This window comes from Cutaneotrichosporon cavernicola (assembly GCF_030864355.1).
Source record: "Cutaneotrichosporon cavernicola HIS019 DNA, chromosome: 5".
Lineage (NCBI taxonomy): Eukaryota > Fungi > Basidiomycota > Tremellomycetes > Trichosporonales > Trichosporonaceae > Cutaneotrichosporon > Cutaneotrichosporon cavernicola.
This window is the reverse complement of record NC_083397.1, coordinates 936,940-957,742: the sequence shown is the minus strand read 5'-3', so window position 1 is coordinate 957,742 and position 20,803 is coordinate 936,940. Positions and strand designations below refer to the sequence as shown.

Genomic DNA, 20,803 nt, shown 5'->3' with positions numbered 1-20,803 from the left:
GGAGAGACATTATGCGTCGACTCCTTCCACTATCCCATATTGTATGTGCGGAATGTGTGAGCATGGCTATTCCCTGACATGCATGCAAGTCCATGCACCAACTGAACATCTTGAAACGTGCTATCTTGTGCTCGTCGATCCTGTATGTACCATCTCCTTAAACCACAGCCAGACCACCAAAACGCCTCGCACCAAAAGCTGGTGTCTGCACACTGTTCTCCACCAGGGAGTTGAACCCTGCTCTTTCGCGGTCATGCCATGCTCCTTGAAGCTCCGGCAGCTCTCGACTGAGAGGCGAATATACTAACCGATATACTAGTGAAGAGGAGCTGAAAGTCAGCTTGTTGAGGCTGCCATTTTGTTTTCACCTCTGCGTCTCGGACGGCTCCTCACCTGTTGGTGAGGGCACAAGCTCCTTGCGGGCAGCGTCGGGCTCAGAGCCCAGAAGTGTCCGGATGCTCCAAGAACTGGATTGAGAGGCGCAAGGAGATAGAGTATGGCGTACATGTTGTCAGAGGCGTGCTGGCGGGAATGCCAGCGCAGCCATGGAACTAAGTGTGGTACGCGCGGTTCTCGGGGTGGGCAGAAGTCCTGGATTGTGTACCGCTGCCGCGTAAGGTATGCATGTGAGAGTGGGGTTAATTAATATGCCAAGTATCTCCGCCGCTCGAGGAGCCATGAGAAATGATACACGAAATGCTCTGGCAACGATGTGACTTGCCCTCCTGTACTCGTTGTCCCAAAACTCATGCGTACAATTGTTGATACAGATGCGTTGGTGTTGCGAGATGGTTTGACCGAGTCTCCGTAATGACAACCCACAAATGGCGCCGTTTAGTCTATCCTCTCCTCGGAGTTGTTCACATCTTGCCCCAGAATTTGCGAAGGTGGTAGTGGCGGGCTAGGATGAAACAAGCTGTGCCGCCAATCAAGAGGCTGGCGGCGTAGTACGACACGGCGTGGAAGTCGGTTTTGGAAAGCAGTGCGCCGGATGCTGGGGCAGCGAGGAACGCGCCAAATGACATGAGCGTGTTGACCATGCCGAAGCGACGGCCGATGTCCTCGACATTACCGAGGACCGCACAGGCCGGGGCGAGGAGAGACACAAAACTGCCTTGGAAAATACCGTTGGTTGCGGCGATGGCAGTTATGCCTGCTTTGTTGTGGGCAAAGGGCCAGCCAAATGTCGTGATGATGCTCCCAAACAATCCTGGAATGAGGATGTTCATGCTTCCCACTTTATCGGCGACCAAGGCTGGGCCGATACGCCCGATGGTCGAGAAGGCGTTCGCAATGGTGATGAGGTACGACGCGTATGTGCCAAGACCCATTTCCTTGCCCATGACATCCATGAATGAGAGGGGCGTGTACAGGCCACCCATGACGAGAAAACAGCCGATGGTGAAGAACGAGTAGGCCGGGTTCTTGAATGCCTTGAGATTGAACATGCCTCCTGCGGCATTTTTGGGCGGGAGGCAGTTCCGGAGTGTGAGCGAGGCAAATATTGTGGAATATAGGCAGATGAAGCCACAGATACGCATCGTCCATGGAAAGCCGAGGTGTTTGAGGCAGTTGGTCGTGATGATCGGAAAGATTGTGCCACCCAATGACGAGGCGCACGCCACGACACCAAGCGCAAGTGCGCGCTTGTGATGGAACCATTGAGAAGTCACGGCGATCGCGGGGCAGAAGAGGATGCCAGCCATAAAGCCGAAGAGGACACCATGACACAGGGTCGCTTGCCAGTACTCCTTGACCTATCATCAGTTGTGTCATGCGATTGGGCTCACTTCAGCAGTCAAAATGATGGCGAGGGGGTACAACGCCGACGCGATCCAGAACGGATAGAGGAATAAGCCACGGTCGACGAGACGCCCCATTGGTAGTGCCGGGAGATAAATCAGCATGTATTGGAGCGAGCCGATCCATCCGCTGCATGGTTAGCCGACGCACGGTCCAAAGTCGCGGCGCTGGAGCCACTCACATGTCACTTGTCGTTCGTCCCGGGAACAGATGTTCCTTGTAATAATCTTGGAATACGCCCCATGCATTCTTTCATCAGTATCGATTCCTTCGAAAGGGGTGTAGGGTCTTGGAAGGGTCATCCGCGTATCGGAGACACCCGACATACGACCCGGTCCGCTGGAGCCGTGGAGCCTTGACATTTCCCTCATGATGTCGTACGCAAGCCTCCCAGTGTATTACTGGATTACTGAGACATTCCATGACGTCCACACGCAGCTCACACCATTGACGTGTGCGAGGAAATTACGCGGGACTGTGCTTTTACACGTCCCGTACGCGGCAAGGAGCTCATAAGCCGTGCGGTGCCGCCAAGTGACAACTCGGTCGGAGAAGATGCCTCCGTCCTCTGTGACTCACCACGAACCCAAACGTCGAAAACAGAATGTGGCACGCGCCGAGGACCACCAGCCACGCGCGCAGCCCACCGTCTGGAATGTGCACAGTGTCGCCGTCGAGCTCCTTGACTTCCGTACACCCGTCGGGAGCCACTGTGCTCGCTGCGCTCGGGGTATCTGGGTGGTGTGTCGTGTACTCGAGCTCTGTGACCATTTTGTCGCCCAGCTCGGTCAAAGGTCGGGGAGTGTTGGGGGAATTACGATGGATGTCGAGGGGTGGGTTTGCGACCAGGCTGCTGACGCGAGACAGCGCCGCCATCACGGTTGGCGACTGCGTCCGTGTTGGTGGGGAGAAGTTTGTCTCCATATTTGCCATGAGATAGAATGTTGAACGTCAACCTGGTCAGGCTTGGTATTGCAGACACTTCATGGCATGACAAGATTATCCAGCTCGTCGGGCAGGCGGCGGAGATTATTAATGATGAGTATGCGGGCAACCTGGTTTTCCTAAGGCTACTCGCGTGCCCCGCTCGGCTCGGCCCGGCCGGGATGACCAAGCACCATTCTCAGTGTTTGGTGATCAGATCAGAGTCAGAAACCAAGAAAAAAGCACCCGGGCAGTCAAAATGGCGCCAATAGAAGACCTGTCATCCGGCTACTTGGAGCAGCAGGAGTGGCACGGGCCCCCAAGGGGGCCAAGCGGCCAGGCGGAGTACACCGAACCCCAAGGGACCTTTGGCAGGGGGCTACATTCCGAGGGAGTGATCATTCTAAAAGCCGCGTATTCCGCGGCCGCGTCCGACACTCGTCAAAAATCATCAAAAAAAGATCACCTGCTCGCACGCTGAGTCGAACAGCGGTTAGCTCAGATGGGAAATTCGATCCACAACGAACTGTGATAACCACCTACACTATACGAGCTGGACAATTTGGTGACGAATGCGGCGTAATGTGGTTTTTAAATACTAACAGCAAATGTACAAACTCTTGAATTCTAACGGGCCCCTCAGAATCGCCCTTGGATGTGTGTCTCCAACGTTGCACAGACCCAATGTTCCAGCGATGGTGGGCTGACAGAAGTGCCGGCGCGACGCATCGCCCGGCACCGAGCATCTGCGCGCCGCGCGTGCAGCTTCCCGCCTATACTCTTGGACGAAGGCGCCACGGCTTGCGACTGGACGCGGTAGCTCGCAACCTTGGCCAACCTTCCATTCAAATATCGAGCAACCTCCTCAGGATCTACAAAACGTCTGGAGACTATTCGTCCGCAGAGTCATAGCACCTCGCGCTTCCACTGCTACTGGGCGCGTGAAGCACACGAATGTTCCCCATCTCGGCTGTACCCCGGCAGTCCGGAAAATGGCCGAAAGACGCCGATGTCGACATTACCCAACATTCATGCACCCAGATCATGCAGATAACTTTGCATCAGCTTCAAGGTCATAGGAACATATGATATTGTGCAAGCGGATACCCTGGCCGTGTACAAACCAACCCCTTCCTCATTTGCTGGGGAAGGTAGAAGACGGCGGGCAACAGTGATCCGATGGTCAACCTTCGGCGACTTCTCATCCGTTTGACCTCCACCTAACATCCGGCCCGGATGTCATTCAACCGCGTCATACACCTGCCCACTACCATTATTTCACGGACACTCCCACTCATCTCCAGGCATCACGCATCACCCATACCCACTGTATCTGATTACCCCCAACTGAACACGATGGCATCTGCAGACGCACGCAAGGAGTCCGAGTTCGCACTCGCCAAGCCCTACCTCGGGACGGGTGCCCTCGCAGCCTCGAGTCTGTTCGACGTCTCCGGCTGGGTTTGTGTTGGTGAGTGCTGCGTGCAGCTTTAGAGTGTGGTCAATTACACATGCTTCTTACAGAGTCGCAACATTGACTTGGTTCTGACGGCAGTGACTGGCGGAGGCACTGGCCTCGGTCTCGTGACGGCCGCAGCACTGGCGGAGAACGGCGCAAAGGTGTACATTACGGGGCGCCGTCTCGACACTCTCGAGGCTGCCGCAAAGACTGCGGCACCGAAGAGCGGGCCTGGCAAGATCATCCCTGTCCAGGCTGATGCGGCGACAAAGGAGGGCGTCCAGAGTGAGTTCCCGTAGGATGGTTGAGGCAGGATCAGACTGACATGCAGAGATGCGCGACGCCGTTGCCAAAGACGAGAAGTGGATCAATCTCCTTGTAAACAGTGAGTATGACTTGCGTAACTCCAGTCGATTCTTCTACGTCCATGGGAGTCCCGTGTACGTCACGCGGCGAAACTTGTCAATGCGGAAAACAAACCGCTTGTCCAAGACGCTTTAGCTCAGTGGGAGAGCGAGCGAGTGAAGCGCAAGTCGCCCAATTCGTTCGGTCGTGTGTTCAATCCACACAAGCGTCAGAAGACAGCTCGAGGAGCAATCCTCTTTTGGTCCTGCAGGTCGGCAGAGGCCTTATCTTCCTCCCTGGACCCCACACCCTGGACCCAGAGGGCCCCGTTGACAGCAGACCATGGTGTGTCGCTCCCCCATGGCGAGCCGGACTCGACGGATAACTCGCCCGCGGCACTCAGCAAGGAGATGTTTGAGAACGAGACGTACGAGCGCTGGCTCGACGCGTACCGCATCAACACCGCCAGCTACTACTTTACGACGTGGGCGTTCGTGCCGCTCCTATCTGCGGCGAAGACTGTGGGTGGCGCCGCCGAGCCCGGCAACATCGTCAACATCTCCAGCATGTCGGGGGTTACGCGTACGAGCCAACGCGGACAGTTCTCGTACAACTGTAGCAAGTGAGTTTTGGCTTTCCGCGCATTATTGTTCAGCTGACAGAATAGGGCGGCGACAATCTCCCTGACGGACCAGCTTGCCTTTGAGCTCGCCCGCCGCGGCCTCAACATTCGCGTCAACACCATCTGTCCGGGCTACTTCCCTTCCGCAAGTGTTCTAACTATCATCCGCTGACCACAGGGCATGTCCGTCTTCCCCGCTGACAGGATCGATCACCCTGAGGCACATGTAAAGGAATGGCGCGAGAAGTGGGGCGTGCCGTTCGGCCGTGCCGGTAACGCGCGTGATTACGCGCAGTGCATCTTCGGCATCATCACCAACGCATATCAGACGGGGTCGCACGTGGTCATGGACGGTGGCTGGCTACTGGAGCAAGGTGAGTGGCCGCTGCAATCGCCCCAGACTAGTGACGAGCGAGCTGTCCAGGGTGGTCGTGCTCCCTCGAGTGACACGGCGCACTGGTACCCGATGGCCACCTAGGAAAGGCGCAAGAGGGCCGGCGATGACGATGTACACACGCTAACGCCCAGCATTCTAATGGGCCATTGACCCTCGCCGCATTTCGAGGGGCTGGGGAACGGGGTACTTGGTTGGAGTGATATGAAACGCCTGAGAAGCTGAGAACAAATCACTAGTGCATGTGACGTATACAAACCCTAGATATGATATGAACAATCTCTTCCCTTCAAGGACCATTGGTGCGAGCACTAAATCTGTCTCGGGGGACACGCCAGTGTGCCGTGCTGCTCGCTGGAGAACCGCTGACTCAACCAGGCCTCGTGTACCACGACCCCAGAGCTGTTGTTTGGCATTCATTGCTATAAAGTAGTAGATGCCCAAGCCACCGCTCCCCGACCCATCCATGATCGATACTAGCGCAGTCCTGACTCTTGCCACCAGATAGTGCGAATGTGCGACTGTCGCCCGAGATATCTAACGCATGGCGGTCGCACTGCTGGACATATCCTGGGCCCACTGTGCCACACTCGAATCTGTTACCCACTGGGGTGGGTTGAACGCTTGACCACTACGTGTTTGCTGAATCACCTGGAGTGGAGGCCGGGAAACAAGCAGGCCTAAATGTCGGATCCAGACCACGTGCGCTCAGCACACCAACATTGGCACCTCGGTACCTCAGTACCTCTGCAGAATAGGCAGGCATGCCGCTAGGCGAGGAGGTAGGCGAGGAGGTAGGCGAGGAGCTGTGCGCGAATATGCTCGCAGACTCGCCCATCACTTGTTGCCACATGTGTGCGTGACTACCGTGGGAAACGCCCTGCAGGGCCTGAATGAGTCACGGAAGCAAAATGCTTCATCGCGCTCAGGGCGGTACTCGATCTCAGGGAGGACCCCAGAATACTTCCGTTCCTGACCTCCACTCTGTTTCGGTAATTGCTCCCGCCCCCCCATCTTGCATCCTCGCTCGTTATTCACCGCAAACCTGACATCACCGCGCCGGCTATATTGTCTGGGCAACCCTGCAAGTGGTCCGAAGCTGTCCGTCCGTCGACACCGGCAGTGGGCGTCATCAAATATAGGGGGTCCGACGGTGACTCAGGATCAGCGCGGCGAGCTCCCTAAATCGCCCAAACGCGCCAAATGCAAACCAAACCAGGACCCTTGGCCTCTGCCCTGCAGTGCGCCGAGGACGACGGGCCTTCCCGAGGACAACGGACCTTTCCAGAGTTGGCGCTAGACGTCAAGGGCAACGGACTGCTCCGCAGTTTCTTCTGGCTACCGCTTGATCCAATGCCAAAGGCCCTGCGCCGTCGTTTGCTCGCAGTCACCTCCTGAAGCTAAAACAGGCGGGTTGATCAATTAACCCGTGCCTGTCCAATATTGGAGCATAGCAGCGTTCCTAAGACGCAAGCGGAGCTTGCAGCGCTTGCATCACCGAGACCCCGTTTCGTGTTGGTCCTGTCACGGTCTCAGGCCCCAATGTCCGACAATGGTAAGAGGACCGCAGCCCGAACAACGCACCTTCGGTACCAGTAGTTGCCATGGCGGGTCACGCGCTCCTATACCCCGGACCTTGTGCGCGATTTATTATTATACAATCAGTGGAGTGTGTGGTGACGCTTGTCTCAAAAGTGAACGGCTCTGACACAGGATTGTCACTGCCACTCTGATTATGTTTCACATCTGCGACAGCGTGGCGGTGGTGGCTGTGGGTATGTGGGGTTCGACTGGTTGTGTCGTGCGCCGCGTCATGTTGAAGCTTTAGCATTTCTGTGAACACGGCCCGTGCGATCACGAAAACGCGGCATATTTGGTTCTTCATTATGCACGTCACGGATACGTCAACGCCACTGACGTTCCGCGAGCACAAGCACAATGCCAGCAGGACTCGGGCGAGCACAAGCACATTTCCTGCCGGCATTTCCACGTGAAATGATATATCGTATATCTGTCGCTTAGACATGGCAACAGCGAGCAGTACGTCATCAATCACCCAAGGTGGTGTGCCAGGGACAGATTGCAGACTTCTCACGGCAGGGGAAAGCAGCTCGAAGAAGGGTTGTGTAATTCAGGATGGCCAACAAGCCAAGTGCTCCAAAATGGCAACGTCACGTGGTTGTCAAGTTTATCGTATGCCACTGATTGGACTATCGCAGGCACGGCCCTGAAGCCACTGACGTACCACAAACAGGCTTGAGGCGACAGGACGACAGGGAGCATTGAGATGCCTCCTAAGCAAAACCCATTCACTCTTCATGTCTCTCACGTTTTGCTGTCCAGCAAATTGCTCTTGTCAGGGACTGATTACAATCCAAATAGAGATGCTGTGCCATGTGCCATGTAACCCCACGGAGCAGGCATATCACCCAAGGAATACCCTGTTGAAAGATTGTGTCCCACGTCAGCCACGGCTCCGGATCGGAGGCACAGATCCAGCTGTGGGTGTTATGCGCACATCGCCGGTGACAACGATAAAGATGAGTGAGCCCTAGCATCCTACTTGGCCGTGATGACCGCACAGGGCCAAACTCTTGCAGGGTAGCCACCGCATGTCCTCTGCACCAAGGTTGTACGTACGACGGAGACGCTATTGTCGCTGACATCCATAGCAACCCCCCGCCCTGTGCGGTTACACCTTGATTGCCTTAGGCCAACCCAGTACGCCGGTTAGATGCGGCGACATTGGACAAGGTTGCCTGGCCTGCCTGCTGCCTCTTTGCCTAATTGCCTCTAATTCTACTCTGATGGTTGGGTCCCTAGATGGAACGCGGTTTCTTTGGCCCTACTGCCTCTTCTGCCCACACAAGCCAAGACTCGAGCACAACGGGTGTGGTAGCATTGGCCTGTGCATATGCCTTGCTCACCCGCCTCAACCGGATCATGTCTGCCACTGTACTGGTTGGTGCATGCACGATGGACGGTTCTTGCCCATGAAAAAGGGCGAGCATGTGAGATGATCGCCTTTTCTTCTTCACCTTCCCCTCCATCCTCCATCCTTCATCCTTCATCCTTCGTTCTCCATTCTCAAACCTCATAGCCCACTGTATCACAGTTTCCATTTTTCACCCAGCGCCTTCCCCCACTGGTATCCACGTCTTCCTCTACCCAACTACCAGTGCTCCGTCTGAGCCCAATACTCCTTCCTAGACTTGTAATCTAAACGCGTCGACCGCCACTCGACGTCTCACGCGACCACCCAGTACAAGCAACAACAATGTTTGGCTTTGGGAAAAAGGGCGAGAAGGCCGAGTTGGAACAGTCGTCTCCGGACGGTACCACTGTTGGCCTCCCCCCTTCGCCTCCCGACACTGTTGAGGGCGTTATGCCCGCCAAGAAGCAGAATGGCACATTCCAAGACACCGAGTCTGTCATCTCGGACGTTACCCTCGTCGCCCAGCAGGAGGGCCTCAAGCCGACGTTTGTCGCCAAAGTCAACGTGATCAACCGCGCACTCGCTGAGATCGGCATGGGCAAGTACCAGTGGGAGATGTTCCTTGCTGGCGGTTTTGGCTGGTTTGCCGACAACATTTGTGAGTTTTATTCGAGTCGCCCAGGTGGCAGTAGAGTGTTGTGGTAGCGCGGGTAAACATACGCGGTGGGGTGCCGGTCTCGCGAATCGCGTCTCCTCTGGTTCGGGCGATGGGAGTGGCGCGGAGCAGGCACCAGACCCACCATTAAGGGTCGTGACCTATCCAGCTCCACCGACTGGATAGATTTGGTCGCGTAGACGTCACCATCCCGCATATCCACTTCCACCATGAATGAACGGGTGCTAACAACTCGCAGGGCTCCAGGGTGTCGCGATTGTGCAGCCGCAGGTCAGCTACGAGTGGAACCGCCCCGTCGGTCAGACACCCAACATCAGGTTTACCACTTTAGCTCTGTATGCGGGTCTGATCGTTGGTGCCTCCTTCTGGGGGTGCTCGGCTGACATTATCGGGTGAGTGAGAGTTCAGGGTTGGGTGGGTAGAGCCGCCACCGCCGCCACTGCCACCACTGCCATATCTTATCAATCAATCTGTTGCTGACACGGATTTAGTCGCCGCACGGCATGGAACGCTACTCTGTTCGTTGGCGCAGTCTTCGGTGTCGCTGCCGGCGGTGCAAACAACTTTGTCACTTTCTGCGCTCTCCTCGCTTGCATCGGCTTCGGCGTCGGTGGCAACCTTCCTGTCGACGGCACCATGTTCCTCGAGTTCCTGCCTGGCACCCACCAATACCTCCTGACGCTGCTGTCGGTCTGGTGGGCGATCGGCCAGGTCGTTGCGTCGCTTATTGCTTGGGGCTTCCTCGCCAGGTGGAACTGTGACCAGGCCGTCGCGGACCCCGATTACATTTGCCAGGCTAGCGAGAACATGGGCTGGCGCTACACCTACTACACTCTCGGTGCAATGATGTTCGTCCTCTGGATCGGCCGCTTCTTCATCCTTCCGGTCTATGAGTCGCCCAAGTTCCTTATCTCTCATGGCCGCGACCAGGCTGCCGTCGACGTGATCAACGCTGTCGCCAAGCGCAACAAGCACCCTCTGCGCATCTCGATCGAAGACCTCCACAGTGCTGTCGAGCCGTTCTTGACCGAAGAAGAGAAGATGAACGCCCAGTACGAGACCAAGCTCTCCACCATGGAACTCATCAAGTCCGGGTTGTCCGAATTCAACATCAGCCACATCAAGACCCTCTTCGCCACCAGGCGCCTTGCGTTTTCGACCACCCTCATTGTCTTCTGCTACGGTGCAGTCGGAATTGCGTACCCGCTCTTCTTCTCTTTCCTTGGAACGTATCTGGACAATAAGCTCGGAGCGGCAGGCAGCGGAGGCACTGACATCAATTCGCTCTACAGGGCGTACACCTACCAGGCGGTGTGCGGTGTGCCCGGCTCCTTTGCGGCTGCGTACCTCGTCACCTGGTCGCGTGGCGGACGTAAGTTTGCCATGGCTTTCTTCACCGCAATGACTGGCGTCTTCCTCTTCTGTCTCACGGCGTCCAGGAACAACGCCACCACTCAGGCTCTGACCTGCATCGCCTCGTTCTTTGCCAACGCCTTCTACGGTGTCATGTACGGCTATGCGCCCGAGCTCTTCCCGACCCCGGCCCGCGGCACTGGTGACGCACTGTGCGCGGCATTCAACCGTATCACGGGTATCTTTGCGCCCGTAATTGCCATTGTGGCCCCGTCGCTCAAGCAGAACCCGGACGGCCCGGTAATGGCGTCTGGCGGCATCTTCATCGCCACCGGCATCATCATGTTGTTCCTCCCGGTCGAAACCAACGGCCGTACGGCGTTGTAAGCAGCGGCTGGGAATCAGCAGCGGCAACAACGTTGCGGGGCAGCTGGCTGGCCCTATGCGCTATTTCTCCCAGCCATCACACTGTATCCTCCGTACTTGAATGCGGCGACGTCCGTTTACGCCCGTCCTCCTGTGTTATAGTATTGTCATGACCTACACACGTAGCAAAATGCCATATATTTTTGTGTGCGTCGGGTTGGGTGTCGAGTTGGTTGTCGAGGCAAGTTTGATCTATGTGTGGGCCAATCGTGCGCGAAACCACATTTCGCGAACGATCCAGTAATTCAACTCGCGTCTCCCAGCACAGTTGGTGCCAGGTTGTACGCACTTGCCCTCGGCGGGAAAGGGCAGTGCCGGGCTTGCAGCGTTATACGAAGGCTCATTGTCGATTCCAGACGAGATACCTCGGATTGAACGAGAACATCCGAGCTCCGTCGTTGACTCGATGCTGGCGTCGGGCGCCGGACCGGGCAGCTCCGACAGGGAATGGTCGGCATCAACCGAACCCGAGGCATGCAAGTTCAGAAATTCCACACTACTCGATCAGCAAAGTGCCTCGTGTGCTCACACAAACCAGAATCCTACTCCACAAACCACACCACATGACCGGCGAACCTCGCATCATCCGTCGACGACGGGGACCATTCAAGCGTTCCCGAACTGGCTGTGAGTCGTACCACACCACCGCTGACTCTAGGCGGCACGTGTAAACGGTACGTCGGAAATCGCCCGGCCTATATCCAGCTACAGCACACTCGCACTCGCGCTGACGCTAGCCGCGGAAAAAAGTGCGACGAGATATGGAACGTAGATGGGTTCTGCCAACGATGCCTCGCAGGGCCATGGGAATGTACGGGGCGTTCGCCGGGCCCAACACGGAGCGACGCAGGTGCCCAGGTAGGCTATGGTCTTCTGGCACCGATGGGGTTGGCCAGCGTGAATGGCGACGCGGCCCTGCAGACCGGACACGCTACGCAGGCGGGTGTCGATTGCACAAATAGCCTGTCGAGCTCACCGCAACCCGCCACCAACTCCAATACGATACCAGACGAGGGATACCTCTCTCTGTGGGGAGAAATGGCCCGAGCGCCCCGATTACCGCTCAACCCGTTTGGCAGCGCTGTCCTCACTGAAGGACCACCGGGGAGTGGTAGCCACGCGCCACACAGCCACGCGCCACACAACCACGCGCCACACAGCCACCCGCCACACAGCCACCCGCCACAGACCACCGAGCAAGCGTTCTGGGACGAGATTGGCGCAAACTGGAGCAATGTGCTGGATCCAGCGAGCCGCGTTTTCAACTCGGACAAGCCGATGCGGTGGGGCGTCTCCCTCGCCGAGATATACGCTCGGGTAGTCGAGTCGTGGCTTGTTGGCCTGCCCGGTCCCACTCGAGACTATGCCCGCACTCGAATTCTCGCACTACACGATTCGAACAGTAAGTTTCTTTTAAACATTCCGCTCACCACCAGCCGTGATTCGCGGGGTTCGATACGCCGTTGCAGCAGCGTACATTTTTTTGTTTGCCAGAAATCCGCATTCTGATCCAAAGGCCGATCGGCAACCTAAACCCAAGCTGATTGAGATGGCGTGTCGAGGCGCAGGCGTCTTGCAAAGTACGCGACCCGAACCCGGTTCTGGGGCAATCAAAAAGCTACGGTATTACGTCGAGAATGTGTCGACACCGTTTGCGAGCGATGTCGAGAGCACGAAATGGACATTGGATGCGGTAGCGGAATTGCGATTGCGGGGGGCGGCAGTCACGGATCGACAACAGCTCAGCGACTTGTTGTGGGGTGTAGTTGACCTACAGCTAGTCGAGTTTATTCGCGGTGGCGCGGCTCCATCGTATGCCATGCTTGCACTGGGAGATAAATTGGTCCGCAACGTATTTGGTCTTGGGCCATCTATTACATTGAGCGATTTACGCACGAGCCAGACATTCAGCTTGAGGCTTTATGCGCTGAGTGATTTAAGCCGGTGTATAGTTGAACGAGGACGAAGAACAGTATTTCGCTTCAACACCAAGCCCGCCCCCTTATCCAGCCAAGATACGTGGTCGACTTATCTCGGTCTCCCTGACGCAATCGTCATCCTCCTTGCCGAAATGACAAACCTCTGCGCCGACGCTGTCCCCCCAACCTCTTCCGCCGCCCAAAACCTCGAATCTGCCCTTCGAGCATGGACGCCTACGCCGTCTCCGGGCGTTGATGCCAGTGCGTTAATATCTCGCACAATCACTGGCGAATTATGGCGTTTCTCCGCCCTCGTCCTCCTCTATCAAAGTGTTCATCGAGTTGGACCACTCCACCCCGTCCTTCGACAGGCACGAACCGAACTGCTCAGTTTGTTGGCAAGTGTCACCCAACTTCCCAATGGCGATTTATGGGGATTCATTGCCCTTCCAGCCTTCTTGGCCGCCACACTCTGCGTCGACCAAGTGGACCGCGATCGTGCAATGACCTTTCTCGTCCAAGTTGGGCCAGAGCGCGTATGGCTGGATAATATTGCATTGGTGGAAAAGGTTTGGGAAGAGATGGACGAGACCGGTTGCGCGGTTGACTGGCACGATAAGATGGTTCGCGAGGGACTGTCCGTCGCCTTCTTCTAGTACTCGAGGGTTGTACCATATCCATAGATCCTGGCGTAATGTCAGCAGTACATTTCACGTGATGCGAGGTTCCCCGGGTCTCAGGCACTGGCTGTGCATCCTACCTAGCACCCGCGCTGTTCTATCTTGGATCAATTGCATTCAATGGATCAAGTGTCATTCCTCCAGAGTCAGTCTCGCCTCCCCCTCTTACCGCGCTAGCCGCAGTGGGCGGGGGCAACCATGAGATGTGTGCACATGCCCGGATCCATGGATCGCCCACCGAACTGGCGTCGACAGTCCCTTGCAATTCAAGTAGCCGCTCCTCATGTGTGTATCGTTCTGTGGTTGAGACCTAGCTCGTGTTGACAACCTGTCTGCGATTCGTCATCTTCTCAGCTCCTTGCTCACCCAGACGCAGGCAAGAAAATGAGAATGTCACGCCAAGCGCAGTCAGTAGTAAGAAAGTAGATTTCATCAAGGCCACAATAGATCGTTACCACGGGCGTCGAGGCGGAGGAGGCTGGCTTGACAATCATCCAGCACAAGCTCTGGTTGACGCAGCTTGATCGGCATAGCGCGTGGGTCTGGACACATGTCAGTTGAACACCCGCCAATAATATCCATCGGAATTACAAGGATTTACGACTCGCGACCAGCGACATGCCATGTGGAGGATACCAGGTCTAAGACTTCTCAACAGGGTAGACCACGTCCTGCTGGGACGAGCCGCCGGCGGCGGCGGCGGGAGGAATTTGGCTCTCGTCCGGCACCACATCGGGCTTGTGGGCGGGCGCAGCTCCGGCAGGAGTGGAGGACAACGATCCCGGCTGCGGCGTCCGCGTCTCCAGCCAGTGGGGGTTGTAAGTCGGGGGGAGGCGCTCAACGTCCTCGGTAGCCATAGGGAGGCCTCCGGCATCCTCCTCGTGCTCGACGCGGAAGGTGCGCTGGTGGGCTGGCACGCTCTTCTCGCTGACCTGGTGGCCCGATGCGTATCCGCTATGCGAAGATGCATCATATGCGGAGCCTTGGCCAGAGGCGTATCCAGCCATTCCCATGCCAGCCGTGCTGGACCCACCGTTGAACGACTGCCGCCCGTCGCTGCCGGGCCAGGGGCCCGAGCCCTGCCGGCTGTCGCCGAACGGCCCACCCGACTGCATCGAGTTGTGACGGCTGTCCCGACCGTCACTGCCGAACGGCGACAGGAGGGGTGTTGCGCCGGCGCCAGCCCCGTAGCCTACTTCAGCCATGTTCGGCTCCCGGTACATCGTCTGGCCGTACTGCGGGTGGCCGCTGTACGACTCTTCGCCTGGAGCAAGTTTGGCGCCACCAACCGCCGGTGGCTGGTAAGGGGTCGTCGCATCGACCGTGTCATCCACGTTAAATACGCCCTGGTCACTGAGGTCAGCGGGGACCGCATATTACACTCACACGTCGAGTGCGTCCTTCTTGCGGTTACGCCGGCAGAGGAAGAAGAGGAGAGCTGCAATGGCTGCAGCAGCGACAACACCGCCAACAACACCGCCCGCAATGGCCCCAACGTTCGTCTTCTTCCCCGGGGTTGGCGATGGGGTGGAGTTCGAGCCAGCGGTGCTGCCATTGACATTGGAACCAGTACTACCGCCATTACTGCTTCATGTCAGCAGAGTGCACACATTGCCGTGGCTTACCTGAGCGCGTAATCGCAGTACATGAAGCTGTTGAGCCCGAGGTACTTTGTAATGTCTTGGTCGCCAGTGACCGTGACAATGTAGTCCACATTGGGGTCGAGCGGGGTGTAGTAGAACAGCTCGCCTGGCACATCCCACGAATTGGACGCGTTGAAAGTGTTCTCTTGGCGAGGGTAAGGCGGGGTTGGTTCAATGTCGACAGAGTACTGTCCGTACACGTTGCCGACCGTGCCGTTGAGATAGAAATAGTTGGAGCCCTTCGGGGGAAGGAGCTTCACGGAGGGTGTGTTGTTCGCGACCACGGAGGTGTAGTCTATTATCGGCTGTCCGCCAACGCCGCCGAATTGCTGGTAAAGCTGCCAGTTCCCAGTCAGGATGACTTGGGTGTTTCGAATGTCCTTGGCGAACTCTACCGTGTGGCAAATGACCTTGTCTGGGTCAGTCCTGTTGTCAATAGATGTGACATGCAGCCAACTCACGTCTCGGCAACAACACCGCACATGCTCTGGAAGAGCTGGAAGAGGATCTGAGCTTGAGGATCTGTCGAGGACTGGTCCAGAGCAATCTTGACCGTGTGCGCCCCAATGGCAAGGTTGTCGTTGCTAGTCAACAGGAAACCCGGGCCAGTGAGTTCTGGGTAGGGCTGTTGAATGTTGTCAATGTCCATGCGGACGGGAGTTGTCGAGGCGTTGCCGACGAGGCCCTTGGCCCAGGCCATAGTGCCCGGGTACTCGATGTTGATGACAGGGCCGGTGCCAAACGTACCGTGCGCAGAGACTCCTTGACCCATCATGCCAGGCTGCCAGGCTGCCAAGGGCGAGTTGATAAAGAGGGACTTCCAGGCACTGGGTGGCTTGTATAGGACGAGGGGTGAGTTGTCGGTCATCGAGACGTTGAAGAAGCAGTTGGGCGTGAAACCCTGTGCCGACGCGCTGACTGCCAGTACCGCGACGACGACGAGGGGCAGCATGGTGGGCGTCGGTGAGTGAGGAGAGGCCGGTGCTGCGTGTAGAGTAGAGTGGCTAAGGGGGGGAAGAAAGAGGATTGAGAAGACGATGAAGACGGTGAAGACGGTGAAGGCGATGAAGACGATGAAGACGATGAAGATGATAAATCAGACAAACTGGGGGACGGAAGGGCTAAAGGGGGAGGAGGAGGGGGGGTGGGGGTGGGTGTTGGAAAGCTGTGCGTGTGTGTGAAGAAGCAATGTGACGAGGATGAGAGGTGGTCCAAGCACGCCAAGCAGTGACTGTGATTTTCGCAATGTCGGATTGTGTCGGTTGATGAACAAGTGAAGTGTGTAGACGTGTAGAGTAGATGATGAACAGTTGAACGATGACTTGGGATGCCTAATGTCTGGGAACGTTTGGCAGCTTGAAGAGTCGGGAAGATGGGGGAGGGAGAGAGAGGGGAGATTCCAGTGGCTGTGTTGGTTAAGTGTTGGGCTATTAGTCTACAATCTAACAGTCATTAGAAGTGGGTAGTTGTTGGCATTCACCCAAACCAACAAAGGTGTGTAAACGATCAACCCATACCTTTTCATACCCTTCATACCCTTCATACCCTATGTAGCCTTCCCCCCACCCCCCTTGGCTCCCGCTCCGGCTCCGCTCTGTACGGTCTCTCTCTCTCTCTGTGCACTGTTACCCTTTGGTCCCTATGATCCAAAAGGATGGAATCACTCTGCTCACTGCGCACCCACTCACGCACAACATCAGCAGTCGGTCAGTTTAGTTGTATTACGTTTCCCTCTTCTTCGGTTTAGACTTTTCCCTCGTCATCCAGACTTTGTACGCTGTTCGGTAAATCCTTAAATCTTGTCGCCGTTTACCTCGGGTTTTAGGCATGCGACACCCCTTGTTCCCTGAGTGGTGATCCAATTAATGCACTGCACTTGAAACTAGGCCCGTCCTCTTAGTGACAACCATTTTCCCGTTTGGGTCTCACAAACTGATGCTGATCAGACAACCCTTTAGGTGACGAGAACGCCAGGCTCAGTCCTCTCAAGCTTATGCACTTCAAGCACAGCAATGCCCATTTCACCCCATCGCTTCCAACCTTTTGAGCGCTCACGCTCAAATTATCTCATTGTCGACATGATCATTTTTATTCGTCTCTGATGGTCACATGCCGCTTGATATAATGTAGACTGGTCTGCGTAAATCCAAAGCTCGTCTATTTGGGGAGCCGATCATCTTGAGAGTGGAGTATTATATTAGACAGATCTCGAAGCGCAAATCGGAACCGAGTTGTGACCCGCTAACCGAACCATGCGAGTCTTGGCCCTTTACCAACCCTGGAGGCCTGGAGATTCATGACAACCCCGACATTGAATTGCGGATACATACTAAAGCCTTGAGCTCTAGCAACCTCGATAATCAACGACTTGAACCAGCTCGAGCACATGTGTAGATGTTTTCTTTAGAGCAAGCCTTGTTGAACGAGTGGGACGGGTGAGGAGGGAGTCGGAGTCGGGCCGTGCCTGCCGTCAGCCCGCTGTTTGGTCATCGCTGTGCCTTGCTTGCTTTGCATTTGCACCACTTTCATCGGACCACTAGCTTTGGGCCAAACCGAGAAGCGAGCGGCCATTGGTCAGGTCCACTCATGCGAGGAATGTACATTCAACGTCCTGCGACTCGGGACTCCAGGCCCATTGGAACTCTGAGTCATCAAGTCATCTCTCGCATCTGTCGCATTGGCAGCCAGACCCTACAGATCAGGCACGTTTCGCCATGTGCTCGGTCCCGCTCTTGGCAGTCTATATGTGTTGGCGTACAGGACGAGGCCACCACCTTTACACCTTGAAACTGAATCCTGTGGCCTGTGGTTACCTGTGGGACTGAACCAAGCTGTGTCTTGGCCACAATGGTACACTCTTCCAGGGTCTATTTCTGGCACTTGTTTGGGCACTGCGCCCTTTGGAAACATCAAGTACGGAATGGATCAACACGTTTCTCACCCGCCACCGCCACAGACTTGTCACCCTTCATTCTTGCAACTCTCCATCCCTTGTCTTCGTCAACTTCAACCCCAACCGCCCGCCTCATCTACACTCGCGACTGACTTGTCCAGCTCACTCAGTCTCACCCCAAGCCCCATACCGGGACCAAAACGGTCCCCTCAGAAGCGTGGATGTTTCATGACAGGGCATTCAACATCGAAAGCCGTCACGTGGCAAACTCAAATCGAGACATCTAATCCGCAGAGATTTTCTTCTCTCCAACAAGGTCGCGTGGCGAAATGGCATCGCGTCTGACTACGAAGTGTACATCAGGAGATTGCGGGTTCGACCCCCGTCGTGACCTACAGCTCAGCGCGAGCTGAACGAATCTTTTGTAGATGTAGACGAAGGTTTTTCTCTGTGACACGGAGGTTCGGAGTTCGATTGGCGGACAAGGTTCCTGAACGGGGTGTATAATGGCCCTACGGTAAGTGAAAACGCCCCCAAAGGTCCCCAGCCGCTGCCGCAGGCATCGTGTATCGATTGCATGGGTACAATGGAGAGTGAAAGTTGGACGTGATGAGCAATTAGCAGCGCAGGCACCGTAATTGGAACCAAAGCATGTAATTATTCCCCGATGTTCGGATTGTTCTTTGACACAACAGATCTGGAAATGTAATACATGTTGTACAGATTATCTATGTCCACCCTCTACGTTCTATACAGAAAATCAATGTTCAACAACCTAGTACCCGAGCTTGACGCGCTTACGCGACGGCTCCTTGTGGTGCAGCTCCTGCACGGGGTCGGATGGAGGCGTGAGCACCTGGATGCCCTTACGCGCTGTGCCGGCTTCGCGCGGCGACCGCTTGTCAACAGGCACGCCCTCCGCGAGGCGAGTCACAACGGCGATGAAATCGTCGACAGCCTGCGGCGACGTCTGGTGGTGCAGCACGCAGCGGTTGGACCCGATCGTAATGGGGTCGGGGTGAGCTGCGAGGGCATCGATCACGTCTTTGGTCTTGAGACCGAGCGGCGTCGCATCCCAGAACACCATGTTGGTATCGACAGGAGCAGAGATCTCGAATCCGGCCGCCTTGAGGCCGTCCGCCAGGCGGCGGGCGAGGGCGTGCGTCTCGGCCAACCGCGGGAAATGGTGGGTGAGCCCATGGTCAGCCATGGCGGCCAGACCACCGACTTGGCGCCAACCACCACCAAATGCCTTACGGAACCACTTGCAACGGTCGATAAAGTCCTTGCTCCCAACAGTGGCGGAACCCACCGGCGCTCCGATCCCCTTGGACAGGCAGAGTGACGCCGAATCAAATGGTTGCAACAGGTCGGTCATGACGGTGGTAACGTCGTCTTGGTTGGTCGCGTCGAGGCCGCGCTCTTCGACCTCTTTGGCAGCGACATTCCACAACCGCGCTCCGTCGAGGTGCATCGCAATGTCATTCTCGTGCGCCAACTTGCTAATCTCCACAATCTCTTCTTGTGGGAACACAATGCCCGACAAAGTGTTCTCGAGACAGATAAGCTTTGTCGGCGCAATGTGGATGTTGGTGCCGAGCTGCAGAGCACCGCGCACATCCTCGGCCGTGAGGTGGATGCCGTTCTCGGCGACAATACCATGCGTTGTCGCCTGAGAGAAGAGCGCAATACCACCCGCCTCAAACATGTGCACGTGCGCACGGTTGTCGGTGATGACAGAGTGAGGCGGCTGCTTCAAGTGTGTCCTGATCGCGAGCTGGTTCGTCATGGTTCCACTCGCACCGAACATGCACGCCTCCTTGCCGCACATGCGCGCGATGCGCGCTTCCAGAGCCGCAGTGTCCGCGTCCTCGAGATAGACGTCGTCGCCGCGCGACGCCGTCATGGACCGCTGGAGCTGCGCGTCCGTCGGCATCGTAAATGTGTCGCCTGGAATCAGCGTCTGTGCACTGATCTCTGTGGCAGTGTGGCGGTGTGGCAGTGTCGCCGGTGGTTGATGTCATGAGGCGCATGTACATGCACGTCGCCTGTGTTTGCATCATCGCAAACACATGTGTGCCTGCGCGGCAACATGGTTTCATTGCGGGAACGACGTGTTCCAAGTGCGGAATGTCATGTTGGGTGGAGCGAGCTAGCCGCCCCGCCACGCCCAGTCTAACAACAACACTCTGATCGGACGATGGCGAGCATGCCACTTGCCACCTGCCACTTGCCAGTGTCTCCGGCTGTTCTGGCAAACGTCGATCAGATCCATACCATCCCACCACCATACCAACCCACCACCCCTACGCACAAACAAAACTCACTCCGGAAATCGCGACTGGTCTTGTGGAGCTGGTCCACGTTCTTCTGCCCGCCCACGTCGGCCGTGATGTCGGGAGTCCTCTGGCGTTTCTGGGTGGTAGTCATTCTGTAGTTGTCTTGGTGGGGACTCCTCCTCTTGCGGGGATTATATACATCTCTCAATGGCGTGGGGTTGGGGCCATCTGGATCTCGGATTGATTTGGATCTGGTGACATGTGAGCGCGTGTGCCCCAGGGTGGTGGGGTGACACGGACCTTGCCGCATCTTGCCGCATTGGCCATAACTCAACATCTCTATGTGAGACCCTTGGCCCCGGGACACCGGCGACTAAACACAGCAGACGCGTTCACTCCAGCATCAGAATCGTCCAGGCGTAGGCTTCGCACTCGAGCCCCGCATCGGTCTT

At 56.5% G+C, this 20,803-nt stretch overlaps 6 protein-coding genes across 6 annotated transcripts; 3 read left to right on the top strand and 3 right to left on the bottom strand.

Moving 5' to 3' along the window:
* Positions 1–860: 860 nt before the first annotated feature.
* CcaverHIS019_0503840 (uncharacterized protein) lies at positions 861–2,727 on the bottom strand (the record flags this gene model as incomplete). Its single annotated transcript, XM_060601537.1, has 4 exons — positions 861–1,757; positions 1,791–1,932; positions 2,132–2,142; positions 2,383–2,727. 4 exons carry the CDS (start codon positions 2,725–2,727, stop codon positions 861–863), a joined length of 1,395 nt encoding a protein of 464 aa, XP_060458021.1.
* A 1,356-nt stretch (positions 2,728–4,083) lies between these two features.
* On the top strand, positions 4,084–5,689 carry CcaverHIS019_0503830 (uncharacterized protein; the record flags this gene model as incomplete). Its single annotated transcript, XM_060601536.1, has 7 exons — positions 4,084–4,198; positions 4,283–4,471; positions 4,518–4,571; positions 4,871–5,153; positions 5,199–5,304; positions 5,332–5,527; positions 5,682–5,689. 7 exons carry the CDS (start codon positions 4,084–4,086, stop codon positions 5,687–5,689), a joined length of 951 nt encoding a protein of 316 aa, XP_060458020.1.
* Positions 5,690–8,824: 3,135 nt separating this feature from the next.
* Positions 8,825–10,898, top strand: CcaverHIS019_0503820 (uncharacterized protein; the record flags this gene model as incomplete). Its single annotated transcript, XM_060601535.1, has 3 exons — positions 8,825–9,140; positions 9,397–9,550; positions 9,650–10,898. 3 exons carry the CDS (start codon positions 8,825–8,827, stop codon positions 10,896–10,898), a joined length of 1,719 nt encoding a protein of 572 aa, XP_060458019.1.
* A 602-nt stretch (positions 10,899–11,500) lies between these two features.
* Positions 11,501–12,470, top strand: CcaverHIS019_0503810 (uncharacterized protein; the record flags this gene model as incomplete). The annotated part of the gene is made up of 4 exons (XM_060601534.1): positions 11,501–11,564; positions 11,596–11,611; positions 11,675–12,339; positions 12,454–12,470. 4 exons carry the CDS (start codon positions 11,501–11,503, stop codon positions 12,468–12,470), a joined length of 762 nt encoding a protein of 253 aa, XP_060458018.1.
* A 1,707-nt stretch (positions 12,471–14,177) lies between these two features.
* On the bottom strand, positions 14,178–16,131 carry CcaverHIS019_0503800 (uncharacterized protein; the record flags this gene model as incomplete). The annotated part of the gene is made up of 4 exons (XM_060601532.1): positions 14,178–14,889; positions 14,923–15,120; positions 15,162–15,605; positions 15,641–16,131. The coding sequence occupies 4 exons, from the start codon at positions 16,129–16,131 to the stop codon at positions 14,178–14,180; spliced, it is 1,845 nt and encodes a 614-aa protein (XP_060458017.1).
* Positions 16,132–18,847: 2,716 nt separating this feature from the next.
* On the bottom strand, positions 18,848–20,502 carry CcaverHIS019_0503790 (uncharacterized protein; the record flags this gene model as incomplete). The annotated part of the gene is made up of 2 exons (XM_060601531.1): positions 18,848–20,022; positions 20,400–20,502. 2 exons carry the CDS (start codon positions 20,500–20,502, stop codon positions 18,848–18,850), a joined length of 1,278 nt encoding a protein of 425 aa, XP_060458016.1.
* Positions 20,503–20,803: the final 301 nt, after the last annotated feature.